The sequence below is a fragment of the Gobius niger genome, assembly GCF_951799975.1.
Source record: "Gobius niger genome assembly, chromosome: 9".
Taxonomy (NCBI): Eukaryota; Metazoa; Chordata; class Actinopteri; order Gobiiformes; family Gobiidae; genus Gobius; species Gobius niger.
The window spans coordinates 807229-825415 of NC_136860.1; the positions used below are offsets into that span (position 1 = coordinate 807229).

Consider the following 18187-nt stretch of genomic DNA (forward strand, 5'->3'; position numbering starts at 1 on the left):
GAGCGTCTGCATCAACGTACGGTCCAATAGGAGCGTCTGCAGAGGCGTACGGTCCAATAGGAGCGTCTGCAGAGGCGTACGGTCCAATAGGAGCGTCTGCAGAGGCGTACGGTCCAATAGGAGCGTCTGCAGAGGCGTACGGTCCAATAGGAGCGTCTGCAGAGGCGTACGGTCCAATAGGAGCGTCTGCATCAACGTACGGTCCAATAGGAGCGACTGCATCAACGTACGGTCCAATAGGAGCGTCTGCATCAACGTACGGTCCAATAGGAGCGTCTGCAGGAGCGTACGGTCCAATAGGAGCGTCTGCAGAGGCGTACGGTCCAATAGGAGCGTCTGCATCAACGTACGGTCCAATAGGAGCGTCTGCATCAACGTACGGTCCAATAGGAGCGTCTGCAGAGGCGTACGGTCCAATAGGAGCGTCTGCAGAGGCGTACGGTCCAATAGGAGCGTCTGCAGAGGCGTACGGTCCAATAGGAGCGACTGCAGGAGCGTACGGTCCAATAGGAGCATCTGCAGGAGCGTACGGTCCAATAGGAGCGTCTGCAGGAGCGTACGGTCCAATAGGAGCGACTGCAGGAGCGTACGGTCCAATAGGAGCGTCTGCAGGAGCGTACGGTCCAATAGGAGCGTCTGTGGTGGAAGTTTTATCCCGCACTACTGGAGCCGCGTCACAAGAGGGCGCAGTGCAGTCTGTGTCGGTGCGAGGGGGCGCTCCGCTCGCCGCGCCACTTCATCTTCTTCTTCTTCTTCAGGTGGCGCTCCGGGACCTGCTGCCTGCAGCACAAACACAGTTTCACGTTATTTTTCCAGCTGCTTCAGGTCTGACGTAGTGAAGTCTACGTTCACGTCTGCAGCCTCAGCACCAGGGGGCGCCCTCTGCTTCAGGTCTGCAGCCTCAGCACCAGGGGGCGCCCTCTGCTTCAGGTCTGCAGCCTCAGCACCAGGGGGCGCCCTCTGCTTCAGGTCTGCAGCCTCAGCACCAGGGGGCGCCCTCTGCTTCAGGTCTGCAGCCTCAGCACCAGGGGGCGCCCCCTGCTTCAGGTCTGCAGCCTCAGCACCAGGGGGCGCCCTCTGCTTCAGGTCTGCAGCCTCAGCACCAGGGGGCGCCCTCTGCTTCAGGTCTGCAGCCTCAGCACCAGGGGGCGCCCTCTGCTTCAGGTCTGCAGCCTCAGCACCAGGGGGCGCCCTCTGCTTCAGCAGTGACAGATGAAAGAACAAAGAGACAGTGACCTGATGACCCGCACCAGCTCGTGAAACGCCTTGTCCACGTTCATGGGCGGGTCTTTGGCGCTCGTCTCGATGTACGTGATCTGAAACGACACAAACATTGTTTATTTGATAATTAGTTTAAGTTTTAAGTTTGATCTGATGACATTTCTAACAGACACTCACGCTGTGCTTGTGGGCCATCTCCTGGCCCTGCTCCGACGTCACCTTCCTCAGATGGACCAGGTCCACTTTGTTGGCCACCAGCACCATCGGGAACGCCTCCCTGAGAGAGAAGGACCATGTGATAGGGGTAGATGAAGATGATGAAGATGATGATGATGATGAAGATGATGATGATGATGAAGATGGTGATGAAGATGATGATGATGATGATGAAGATGAAGATGATGATGAAGATGATGATGGAGATGATGAAGATGATGAAGATAATAACTGACCTGTCCTTGACTCTGAGGATGAGCTGGTGGAAACGGTCGACATGTTCGAAACTGGCTTTGTCGGTGACGGAGAAGACGATGAGGAAACCGTCGCCCGTCCTCATGTACTGCTCCCTCATAGCACTGAACTCCTCCTGCCCCGCCGTGTCCAGCACTGGAACCACAACCACAACATCACCACAACATCACCACAACATCACCACAACATCACCACAACATCACCACAACATCACCACAACCAACAACATCACCACAACATCACCACAACATGACCACAACATCACCACAACATGACCACAACATCACCACAACATGACCACAACATCACCACAACATCACCACAACATCACCACAACATCACCTCAACATCACCACAACATCACCACAACATCACCACAACATGACCACAACATCACCACAACATCACCAAAACATCACCACAACATGACCACAACATGACCACAACATCACCACAACATCACCACAACCAACAACATCACCACAACATCACCACAACATGACCACAACATCACCACAACATCACCACAACATGACCACAACATCATCACAACATCACCAAAACATCACCACAACATGACCACAACCAACAACATCACCACAACATCACCACAACATCACCACAACATCACCACAACATGACCACAACATGACAACAACATCACCACAACATCACCACAACATCACCACAACATCACCACAACATCACCAAAACATCACCACAAAAGCACCACAACATGACCACAACATGACAACAACATCACCACAACATCACCACAACATCACCACAACATCACCACAACATCACCACAACATCACCACAACATGACCACAACATCACCACAACATCACCAAAACATCACCACAAAAGCACCACAACATGACCACAACATCACCACAACATCACCATAACCAACAACATCACCACAACATCACCATAACATCACCACAACATCACCACAACATCACCACAACATCACCACAACATCACCACAACATCACCACAACATGACCACAACATCACCACAACATCACCAAAACATCACCACAAAAGCACCACAACATGACCACAACATCACCACAACATCACCATAACCAACAACATCACCATAACCAACAACATCACCATAACCAACAACATCACCATAACCAACAACATCACCTCAACCAACAACATCACCACAACATCACCATAACCAACAACATCACCATAACCAACAACATCACCACAACCAACAACATCACCACAACATCACCACAACCAACAACATCACCATAACCAACAACATCACCACAACCAACAACATCACCATAACCAACAACATCACCACAACATCACCACAACCAACAACATCACCATAACCAACAACATCACCACAACATCACCATAACCAACAACATCACCACAACATCACCACAACCAACAACATCACCATAACCAACAACATCACCTCAACCAACAACATCACCATAACCAACAACATCACCTCAACCAACAACATCACCATAACCAACAACATCACCATAACCAACAACATCACCTCAACCAACAACATCACCTCAACCAACAACATCACCATAACCAACAACATCACCATAACCAACAACATCACCATAACCAACAACATCACCACAACCAACAACATCACCACAACCAACAACATCACCACAACCAACAACATCACCATAACCAACAACATCACCATAACCAACAACATCACCATAACCAACAACATCACCACAACCAACAACATCACCACAACCAACAACATCACCACAACCAACAACATCACCATAACCAACAACATCACCACAACATCACCATAACCAACAACATCACCATAACCAACAACATCACCACAACCAACAACATCACCATAACCAACAACATCACCACAACCAACAACATCACCATAACCAACAACATCACCATAACCAACAACATCACCTCAACCAACAACATCACAACAACATCACAACAACATCACCACAACATCACCATAACCAACAACATCACCACAACCAACAACATCACCACAACCAACAACATCACCACAACCAACAACATCACCATAACCAACAACATCACCACAACATCACCATAACCAACAACATCACCATAACCAACAACATCACCACAACCAACAACATCACCACAACATCACCACAACCAACAACATCACCTCAACCAACAACATCACCACAACCAACAACATCACCACAACCAACAACATCACCACAACCAACAACATCACCTCAACCAACAACATCACCATAACCAACAACATCACCATAACCAACAACATCACCTCAACCAACAACATCACCATAACCAACAACATCACCATAACCAACAACATCACCACAACCAACAACATCACCACAACCAACATCACCACAACCAACAACATCACCATAACCAACAACATCACCATAACCAACAACATCACCATAACCAACAACATCACCACAACCAACAACATCACCATAACCAACAACATCACCACAACCAACAACATCACCATAACCAACAACATCACCATAACCAACAACATCACCACAACCAACAACATCACCACAACCAACAACATCACCACAACCAACAACATCACCACAACCAACAACATCACCACAACCAACAACATCACCACAACCAACAACATCACCACAACCAACAACATCACCATAACCAACATCACCACAACCAACAACATCACCACAACATCACCATAACCAACAACATCACCACAACCAACAACATCACCACAACCAACAACATCACCACAACCAACAACATCACCATAACCAACAACATCACCACAACATCACCACAACCAACAACATCACCATAACCAACAACATCACCACAACCAACAACATCACCACAACATCACCACAACATCACCACAACCAACAACATCACCATAACCAACACCATCACCACAACCAACAACATCACCACAACCAACACCATCACCACAACCAACAACATCACCACAACCAACAACATCACCACAACCAACAACATCACCACAACCAACACCATCACCACAACCAACAACATCACCATAACCAACAACATCACCATAACCAACAACATCACCACAACCAACAACATCACCATAACCAACAACATCACCACAACCAACAACATCACCATAACCAACATCATCACCATAACCAACAACATCACCACAACCAACAACATCACCACAACCAACAACATCACCATAACCAACAACATCACCATAACCAACAACATCACCATAACCAACAACATCACCACAACATCACCACAACCAACAACATCACCAAAACATCACCACAACCAACAACATCACCTCAACCAACAACATCACCATAACCAACATCACCATAACCAACAACATCACCATAACCAACAACATCACCATAACCAACAACATCACCATAACCAACAACATCACCATAACCAACAACATCACCATAACCAACAACATCACCATAACCAACAACATCACCACAACCAACAACATCACCACAACCAACAACATCACCATAACCAACAACATCACCATAACCAACAAAATCACCACAACCAACAACATCACCACAACATCACCATAACCAACAACATCACCATAACCAACAACATCACCACAACCAACAACATCACCACAACCAACAACATCACCATAACCAACAACATCACCACAACCAACAACATCACCATAACCAACAACATCACCATAACCAACAACATCACCACAACCAACAACATCACCACAACCAACAACATCACCACAACCAACAACATCACCACAACCAACAACATCACCATAACCAACAACATCACCATAACCAACAACATCACCACAACCAACAACATCACCACAACCAACAACATCACCATAACCAACAACATCACCACAACATCACCATAACCAACAACATCACCACAACCAACAACATCACCATAACCAACAACATCACCACAACATCACCATAACCAACAACATCACCATAACCAACAACATCACCACAACCAACAACATCACCACAACATCACCATAACCAACAACATCACCATAACCAACAACATCACCACAACCAACAACATCACCACAACATCACCATAACCAACAACATCACCATAACCAACAACATCACCATAACCAACAACATCACCATAACCAACAACATCACCATAACCAACAACATCACCATAACCAACAACATCACCACAACCAACAACATCACCACAACCAACAACATCACCACAACCAACAACATCACCACAACCAACAACATCACCACAACCAACAACATCACCATAACCAACAACATCACCACAACCAACAACATCACCACAACCAACAACATCACCACAACATCACCACAACCAACAACATCACCACAACATCACCACAACCAACAACATCACCACAACCAACAACATCACCACAACCAACAACATCACCACAACATCACCACAACCAACAACATCACCATAACCAACAACATCACCATAACCAACAACATCACCACAACCAACAACATCACCACAACCAACAACATCACCTCAACCAACAACATCACCACAACCAACAACATCACCACAACCAACAACATCACCACAACCAACAACATCACCATAACATCACCACAACCAACAACATCACCATAACCAACAACATCACCACAACCAACATCACCACAACCAACAACATCACCACAACATCACCACAACCAACAACATCACCATAACCAACAACATCACCATAACCAACAACATCACCACAACCAACAACATCACCACAACCAACAACATCACCTCAACCAACAACATCACCACAACCAACAACATCACCACAACCAACAACATCACCACAACCAACAACATCACCACAACATCACCACAACCAACAACATCACCATAACCAACAACATCACCACAACCAACAACATCACCATAACCAACAACATCACCATAACCAACAACATCACCACAACCAACATCACCACAACCAACAACATCACCACAACCAACAACATCACCACAACCAACAACATCACCACAACCAACAACATCACCACAACCAACAACATCACCACAACATCACCACAACCAACAACATCACCACAACCAACAACATCACCATAACCAACAACATCACCACAACCAACAACATCACCACAACCAACAACATCACCACAACCAACAACATCACCACAACCAACAATATCACCACAACCAACAACATCACCACAACCAACAACATCACCACAACCAACAACATCACCACAACCAACAACATCACCACAACCAACAACATCACCTTAACATCACCACAACCAACAACATCACCACAACCAACAACATCACCTCAACCAACAACATCACCACAACCAACAACATCACCTCAACCAACAACATCACCACAACCAACAACATCACCACAACATCACCTCAACCAACAACATCACCACAACCAACAACATCACCACAACCAACAACATCACCACAACATCACCACAACATCACCATAACCAACAACATCACCACAACCAACAACATCACCACAACCAACAACATCACCATAACCAACAACATCACCACAACCAACAACATCACCACAACATCACCTCAACCAACAACATCACCACAACCAACAACATCACCACAACCAACAACATCACCAACAACATCACCACAACCAACAACATCACCACAACCAACAACATCACCACAACCAACAACATCACCACAACCAACAACATCACCACAACCAACAACATCACCACAACCAACAACATCACCACAACCAACAACATCACCATAACCAACAACATCACCACAACCAACAACATCACCACAACCAACAACATCACCACAACCAACAACATCACCATAACCAACAACATCACCACAACCAACAACATCACCACAACATCATCACAACATCACCACAACCAACAACATCACCACAACCAACAACATCACCACAACCAACAACATCACCATAACCAACAACATCACCATAACCAACAACATCACCACAACATCACCATAACCAACAACATCACCACAACATCACCTCAACCAACAACATCACCATAACCAACAACATCACCACAACCAACAACATCACCACAACCAACAACATCACCATAACCAACAACATCACCATAACCAACAACATCACCACAACCAACAACATCACCATAACCAACAACATCACCACAACCAACAACATCACCATAACCAACAACATCACCACAACCACAACATCACCATAACCAACAACATCACAACAACATCACCACAACATCACCATAACCAACAACATCACCACAACCAACAACATCACCACAACCAACAACATCACCACAACCAACAACATCACCACAACCAACAACATCACCATAACCAACAACATCACCTCAACCAACAACATCACCATAACCAACAACATCACCATAACCAACAACATCACCATAACATCACCATAACCAACAACATCACCATAACCAACAACATCACCACAACCAACAACATCACCATAACCAACAACATCACCACAACATCACCACAACCAACAACATCACCATAACCAACAACATCACCATAACATCACCATAACCAACAACATCACCATAACCAACATCACCATAACCAACAACATCACCACAACCAACAACATCACCACAACCAACAACATCACCACAACCAACAACATCACCACAACCAACAACATCACCATAACCAACAACATCATCATAACCAACAACATCACCACAACCAACAACATCACCACAACCACATCACCACAACCAACAACATCACCACAACCAACAACATCACCACAACCAACAACATCACCATAACCAACAACATCACCACAACCAACAACATCACCACAACCAACAACATCACCACAACCAACAACATCACCACAACCAACAACATCACCACAACCAACAACATCACCATAACCAACAACATCACCACAACCAACAACATCACCATAACCAACAACATCACCACAACCAACAACATCATCATAACCAACAACATCACCATAACCAACAACATCACCACAACATCACCATAACCAACAACATCACTATAACCAACAACATCACCACAACCAACAACATCACCACAACCAACAACATCACCACAACATCACCACAACCAACAACATCACCACAACCAACAACATCACCACAACCAACAACATCACCACAACCAACAACATCACCACAACCAACAACATCACCACAACCAACAACATCACCACAACCAACAACATCACCACAACCAACAACATCACCATAACCAACAACATCACCATAACCAACAACATCACCACAACCAACAACATCACCATAACCAACAACATCACCACAACCAACAACATCACCACAACATCACCACAACCAACAACATCACCACAACCAACAACATCACCATAACCAACAACATCACCACAACCAACAACATCACCATAACCACTAACATCACCACAACCAACAACATCACCACAACCAACAACATCACCATAACCAACAACATCATCATAACCAACAACATCACCACAACCAACAACATCACCTCAACCAACAACATCACCATAACCAACAATATCACCACAACCAACAATATCACCACAACCAACAACATCACCACAACCAACAACATCACCATAACCAACAACATCATCATAACCAACAACATCACCACAACCAACAACATCACCATAACCAACAACATCACCTCAACCAACAACATCACCATAACCAACAACATCACCACAACCAACAACATCACCTCAACCAACAACATCACCATAACCAACAATATCACCACAACCAACAATATCACCACAACCAACAACATCACCATAACCAACAACATCACCATAACCAACAACATCACCACAACATCACCATAACCAACAACATCACCACAACATCACCATAACCAACAACATCACCATAACCAACAACATCACCTCAACCAACAAAATCACCTCAACCAACAACATCACCTCAACCAACAACATCACCTCAACCAACAACATCACCATAACCAACAACATCACCACAACATCACCATAACCAACAACATCACCTCAACCAACAAAATCACCTCAACCAACAACATCACCACAACCAACAACATCACCATAACCAACAACATCACAATAACCAACAACATCACCACAACCAACAACATCACCATAACCAACAACATCACCACAACCAACAACATCACCATAACCAACAACATCACAATAACCAACAACATCACCACAACCAACAACATCACCATAACCAACAACATCACCACAACCAACAACATCACCATAACCAACAACATCACCACAACCAACAACATCACCATAACCAACAACATCACCATAACCAACAACATCACCTCAACCAACAACATCACCTCAACCAACAACATCACCATAACCAACAACATCACCACAACCAACAACATCACCATAACCAACAACATCACCACAACCAACAACATCACCACAACCAACAACATCACCTCAACCAACAACATCACCTCAACCAACAACATCACCTCAACCAACAACATCACCACAACCAACAACATCACCACAACCAACAACATCACCATAACCAACATCACCATAACCAACAACATCACCATAACCAACAACATCACCATAACCAACAACATCACCACAACCAACAACATCACCACAACATCACCATAACCAACAACATCACCATAACATCACCATAACCAACAACATCATCATAACCAACAACATCACCATAACCAACAACATCACCACAACCAACAACATCACCACAACCAACAACATCACCATAACCAACAACATCATCATAACCAACAACATCACCACAACATCATCATAACCAACAACATCACCACAACATCACCATAACCAACAACATCACCTCAACCAACAACATCACCATAACCAACAACATCACCATAACCAACAACATCACCATAACCAACAACATCACCATAACCAACAACATCACCATAACCAACAACATCATCATAACCAACAACATCACCACAACATCATCATAACCAACAACATCACCTCAACCAACAAAATCACCTCAACCAACAACATCACCTCAACCAACAACATCACCACAACCAACAACATCACCATAACCAACAACATCACAATAACCAACAACATCACCACAACCAACAACATCACCTCAACCAACAAAATCACCTCAACCAACAACATCACCTCAACCAACAACATCACCTCAACCAACAACATCACCACAACCAACAACATCACCATAACCAACAACATCACAATAACCAACAACATCACCATAACCAACAACATCACCACAACCAACAACATCACCATAACCAACAACATCACCACAACCAACAACATCACCATAACCAACAACATCACCATAACCAACAACATCACCTCAACCAACAACATCACCTCAACCAACAACATCACCATAACCAACAACATCACCATAACCAACAACATCACCACAACCAACAACATCACCATAACCAACAACATCACCATAACCAACAACATCACCTCAACCAACAACATCACCTCAACCAACAACATCACCATAACCAACAACATCACCTCAACCAACAACATCACCTCAACCAACAACATCACCACAACCAACAACATCACCATAACCAACAACATCACAATAACCAACAACATCACCACAACCAACAACATCACCTCAACCAACAAAATCACCTCAACCAACAAAATCACCTCAACCAACAACATCACCTCAACCAACAACATCACCTCAACCAACAACATCACCACAACCAACAACATCACCACAACCAACAACATCACCATAACCAACATCACCATAACCAACAACATCACCATAACCAACAACATCACCATAACCAACAACATCACCACAACCAACAACATCACCACAACATCACCATAACCAACAACATCACCATAACATCACCATAACCAACAACATCATCATAACCAACAACATCACCATAACCAACAACATCACCACAACCAACAACATCACCATAACCAACAACATCATCATAACCAACAACATCACCACAACATCATCATAACCAACAACATCACCACAACATCACCATAACCAACAACATCACCTCAACCAACAACATCACCATAACCAACAACATCACCATAACCAACAACATCACCATAACCAACAACATCACCATTACCAACAACATCACCATAACCAACAACATCATCATAACCAACAACATCACCACAACATCATCATAACCAACAACATCACCACAACATCACCATAACCAACAACATCACCTCAACCAACAACATCACGATAAACCAACAACATCACCATAACCAACACATCATCATAACCAACAACATCACCATAACCAACAACATCACCATAACCAACAACATCATCATAACCAACAACATCACCATAACCAACAACATCACCATAACCAACAACATCACCATAACCAACAACATCACCATAACCAACAACATCATCATACCAACAACATCACCATAACCAACAACATCACCATAACCAACAACATCACCATAACCAACAACATCATCATCACCAACAACATCACCATAACCAACAACATCATCATAACCAACAACATCACCATAACCAACAACATCACCTCAACCAACAACATCACCATAACCAACAACATCATCATAACCAACAACATCACCTCAACCAACAACATCACCATAACCAACAACATCACCACAACATCACCATAACCAACAACATCACCATAACCAACAACATCACCTCAACCAACAACATCACCATAACCAACAACATCACCATAACCAACAACATCACCATAACATCACCACAAATTCACCATAACCAACAACATCACCATAACCAACAACATCACCATAACCAACAACATCACCTCAACCAACAACATCACCATAACCAACAACATCACCATAACCAACAACATCACCACAACCAACAACATCACCATAACCAACAACATCATCATAACCAACAACATCACCACAACATCACCATAACCAACAACATCACCATAACCAACAACATCACCATAACCAACAACATCACCTCAACCAACAACATCACCATAACCAACAACATCACCATAACCAACAACATCACCATAACCAACAACATCACCATAACCAACAACATCACCATAACCAACAACATCATCATAACCAACAACATCACCACAACATCATCATAACCAACAACATCACCACAACATCACCATAACCAACAACATCACCTCAACCAACAACATCACCATAACCAACAACATCACCATAACCAACAACATCATCATAACCAACAACATCACCATAACCAACAACATCACCATAACCAACAACATCATCATAACCAACAACATCACCACAACATCATCATAACCAACAACATCACCTCAACCAACAACATCACCATAACCAACAACATCACCATAACCAACAACATCATCATAACCAACAACATCACCTCAACCAACAACATCACCATAACCAACAACATCACCATAACCAACAACATCACCATAACCAACAACATCACCAAAACATCACCATAACCAACAACATCACCTCAACCAACAACATCACCATAACCAACAACATCACCATAACCAACAACATCACCATAACCAACAACATCACCTCAACCAACAACATCACCTCAACCAACAACATCACCATAACCAACAACATCACCACAACCAACAACATCACCACAACCAACAACATCACCACAACCAACAACATCACCTCAACCAACAACATCACCATAACCAACAACATCACCACAACCAACAACATCACCATAACCAACAACATCACCATAACCAACAACATCACCTCAACCAACAACATCACCATAACCAACAACATCACCACAACCAACAACATCACCACAACCAACAACATCACCACAACCAACAACATCACCTCAACCAACAACATCACCAAAACCAACAACATCACCACAACCAACAACATCACCATAACCAACAACATCACCATAACCAACAACATCACCATAACCAACAACATCACCTCAACCAACAACATCACCATAACCAACAACATCACCACAACCAACAACATCACCACAACCAACAACATCACCACAACCAACAACATCACCACAACCAACAACATCACCATAACCAACAACATCACCTCAACCAACAACATCACCACAACCAACAACATCACCATAACCAACAACATCACCACAACCAACAACATCACCACAACATCACCATAACCAACAACATCACCATAACCAACAACATCACCTCAACATCACCATAACCAACAACATCACCACAACCAACAACATCACCTCAACCAACAACATCACCACAACATCACCACAACATCACCACAACCAACAACATCACCACAACATCACCACAACATCACCATAACATCACCAGACAGATGTGGTTGCCGTGGTTACCGTCCAGGATGGCCCACTGCCCGTCGATCTCGGTGTGCTTCAGGTACGAGTCCTCGATGGTCGGGTCATAGTCCGGGACGAAGATCTTCTGAAAGAACTGGATGGTGAGGGCGCTCTTGCCCACGCCGCCGTCGCCCACCACCACCAGCTTGTAGGTGGGCAGGTTCTCACTGGGCACCGCGCTGGTGGCCATGCCGGCGCCCCCTGCAGGAGAGATGAGGACACAGCGGCAGATCGTTACCGTCAGAGGAGGGAACAGGCACCTCTATGGCCCGACCGATGTGGACGCTTGTGTCCGATACCGATATGGAGAGGGCTGGCCGATAGTCGATATATAGCAAGATATATAGCCCGATATATAGGCCGATATATAGGCCGATATATAGGCCGATATATAGGCCGATATACAGGCCGATAGCTGATATATAGGCTGATATATAGGCCGATATATAGGCCGATATATAGGCCGATATATAGGCCGATATATAGGCCGATAGATGATATATAGCCCGATATATAGGCCGATATATAGGCCGATATACAGGCCGATATACAGGCCGATAGCTGATATATAGCCCGATATATAGGCCGATATATAGGCCGATATACAGGCCGATAGATGATATATAGGCCGATATACAGGCCGATATATAGGCCGATATACAGGCCGATATACAGGCCAATAGCTGATATATAGCCCGATATATAGGCCGATATACAGGCCGATATATAGGACTGATATACAGGCTGATAGCTGATATATAGGCCCATATATAGACCGATATATAGGCTGATAGCCGATAGCCGATATACAGGCCGATAGCCGATATATAGGCCGATATCTAGGCCGATATACAGGCCGATAGCTGATAGCCGATATACAGGCCGATCTATGGGCGGCGCCCCCACAGAGGAGCCTGTACAGAGTCATTAGAAGAACAAGTGTGGACAAATGCTGCCCTCTGGTGGGACGCATGGAATCAGTGACCGCTGTATGTCTGATGTGTCATTGATGTGAGAGCCTGTGTGACCCGATAAGAGGTCCGCATGGCGCTCTGGTCACATGGTCTCTGTGACGCTCCAGGATCAAAGGTAGATGAAGCGGCGGCGAGAGGTTAAACACGTCATGAATCTGTCTGAATATTCTGTACGTGAGAACGTTCGTGAGCTCAGAGCGCGTCACAAACCGTCCACCAGAGGCCGCCATTTCCTCCAGCAGCAGGAGTTCATCTGTGTCCGGTTTCATCATGATGTTATTACACTTATGTTACTACACTTTAATGTTGTTATTACACTTATGTTACTACACTCTCAGCCTGTGCTGGAGGTGACGTCTGGACGGGAGGGCATCTGACGCACAGGCCCGGCCTCTGGAACAATGGAGGGAAACGAGCGCTTCCTTCCTTTAACTCCAAACACAAGCTGAGCCTCCTGAGCGTCTGAAGCTGACGCTCAGGCTTTTATTCATCAGAGAAACGAGGTTCATGAAGGATTCAAAGCAAAACACTTCAACGACAACTGAACCGGCCTGTCGTCAGTACGCTCCAGTCTGGCTTTTAGATTTGGGTAAAACTGGAGAAATCTGCTCGGTTAAGGCGGGGCTTAAAGGGATTTTTCAGGATTTTTGACACAGGCCTCATTTCTGCCTCATATAAATGTCTGTGTCCATCATTTAAAAGACCTCATATTTGAGCACCAGCTCCGAGGTTTATAAGCTACGCGGCGGCGGCGGCGGCGGCGGCGGAGGCGGCGGAGGTGGCGGAGTGATCTGAGAGAAAATAGTCCCTCAGAATGTGGTCTTTCATGTGATGCAGGTCAGTTATATTCCAGACATGTATATGGTCTGGTGTTATCAGTGATTTGCCTCAGGTGCACTGTGGAGCGGGTCACACTGTCTTTAGTGCAGGCTAGCTGATACCATAGAAATGCACTAGCCTAGCATTAGCCTAGCTCTAGCCTAGCACCAATAAGCTCTTCAATGTAAGAACTGCATGAATTACAAAAATAATATCTCCAGAAATCAACAACACTCTGGATAAATGAGGCTCCGTGTCAAAAATCCCTTTAAAATATCCAGTTATCTCCAGACCCTCCAGCCCCTCCAGCCCCTCCAGCCTCCTGCCCCTCCAGCCCCTCCAGACCCTCCAGACCCTCCAGCCTCCAGCCCCTCCTGCCCCTCCAGCCCCTCCAGCCCCTCCAGCCCCTCCAGCCCCTCCAGCCCCTCCAGCCCCTCCAGCCTCTCCAGCCTCCTGCCCCTCCAGCCCCTCCAGCCCCCCCAGCCTCCAGACCCTCCAGACCCTCCAGCCCCTCCAGCCCCTCCTGCCCCTCCAGCCCCTCCAGCCCCTCCAGCCCCCCCAGCCTCCAGCCTCTCCAGACCCTCCAGCCCCTCCAGCCCCTCCAGACCCTCCAGCCTCTCCAGACCCTCCAGAACCTCCAGACCCTCCAGCCCCTCCAGACCCTCCAGACCCTCCAGACCCTCCAGCCCCTCCAGCCTCTCCAGCCTCCAGACCCTCCAGCCCCTCCAGACCCTCCAGACCCTCCAGCCCCTCCAGACCCTCCAGACCCTCCAGACCCTCCAGCCCCTCCAGACCCTCCAGAACCTCCAGACCCTCCAGCCCCTCCAGACCCTCCAGACCCTCCAGACCCTCCAGCCTCTCCAGCCTCTCCAGCCTCTCCAGCCCCTCCAGCCCCCCCTGCCTCCTGCCCCTGGCCGCCTCACGCTCCCCCGTGTCCCCCGGTTGTGCCTGATCTCCATCAGAGCCGCTTCGGGCCCTCGCTCTTCGCTCTTCGCTCTGTCGCTCTGGGCACAACAGCGCCACTGTCCGCCCCTTTTTCATCTTCCCTTCAGAAAAAATGGATTTCCGCAAACGCTACGGCTCCTCACGCGACCGTTTCTGCTATTTTTACCCCCAGACCGAGGCTCTGCTCCGGCTGCGAGGCGCCGCGGAGCCGCGGTCCCAGCGCGAGCCCCGGGTCCGCGCGGTCCGTTTACGCGCAGAGCCGGGGCTGAACCGCGGAGCTTCTGAGGCGAATACTGACCGAAATGTCGAAGAGTCGGGCCGCTGTGGCGGGGCTCTGGCCGGGCTCTGGCTGCGCTCTGGCCGGGCTCTGGCTGGGCTGCGGGGGGGGGACACACTGGCCTCACATCTTAGCGCCGCCGCTCCTCACATCTGGCCGAAAACGGTGCGCGCAGCTGGGCTCGGGCCGCGGCGGAGGGGTCGGTGAAGAGGAGAGGTGTGGAGGGTCCGGGGGGAGGATGAGGAGAAGGGAGTGAGGGGGACGGTCCTCTCGAGCTGACGCGCGGACGCGGCGCGGCGGGGCGGAGACGCGCCTGGCCTGTGTTTCTCTGCTGCGCGACGGACGCTCCTGAAACGCTCCTGACGCGCGGCGCTTTAAAGGGACAGAGCCAAACAATCTGCAGTTAAGGCACTTTTTTACTCCGACGGAAACTCAGCGGCTGTAACGTGCTGGAGATTAAAACACAACAACAAACAAATAACAGACGTTAAAGAACAGTTTTATATTTTAGTGACTTGTTTGTTTATCAGGAGTGGTGACCATGTGACCACACAGACAGGGCTGGACTGGCAGAAAAAATCGGCCCGGGACTTTTGGGTCAAGACCGGCCCTCAAAAAAAACAAAAAACAGTCATATTCAATGCAATAGTGGAGGTGATGAGCAAAACAATAAACCCTTGGCTTGAACTAAAACAGTACAAGCTACAAATCGAGGACAATAGTTTCATTTTGTTTCTGCTGAATTCAAGCTCACGCCTCAGAGACTCAACACTTTAATCTTTTCATTTATAACTTGAAGGAACTTTTGTTAAATTACTAAACAATCTTAAAATGTGCGTCCGATGAATGAAGTTCCTCTCGCAACTGCAACACAAATAAACTTCTCAAAACCAACCAATTGATCCCACTGTAGATGAAGATGAAACGGTGAAACTCACCGCAGGGTCAGAGAG

At 46.2% G+C, this 18187-nt stretch overlaps 1 protein-coding gene and 1 pseudogene across 2 annotated transcripts; both read right to left on the minus strand.

Moving 5' to 3' along the window:
- Positions 1–411: 411 nt before the first annotated feature.
- mrasa (muscle RAS oncogene homolog a) lies at positions 412–17527 on the minus strand. The gene is made up of 6 exons (XM_079563784.1): positions 17256–17527; positions 14217–14420; positions 1674–1827; positions 1399–1498; positions 1237–1316; positions 412–780 (listed from the first exon to the last, which is right to left on the minus strand). Exons 2-6 carry the CDS (start codon positions 14407–14409, stop codon positions 675–677), a joined length of 633 nt encoding a protein of 210 aa, XP_079419910.1. The 5' UTR covers positions 14410–14420; positions 17256–17527; the 3' UTR covers positions 412–674.
- On the minus strand, positions 4844–11194 carry LOC306968251 (annotated as a pseudogene). Its single transcript has 4 exons — positions 11132–11194; positions 9857–10269; positions 5151–5581; positions 4844–4975 (listed from the first exon to the last, which is right to left on the minus strand). The product of its transcript is annotated as an uncharacterized misc_RNA (transcript).
- Positions 17528–18187: the final 660 nt, after the last annotated feature.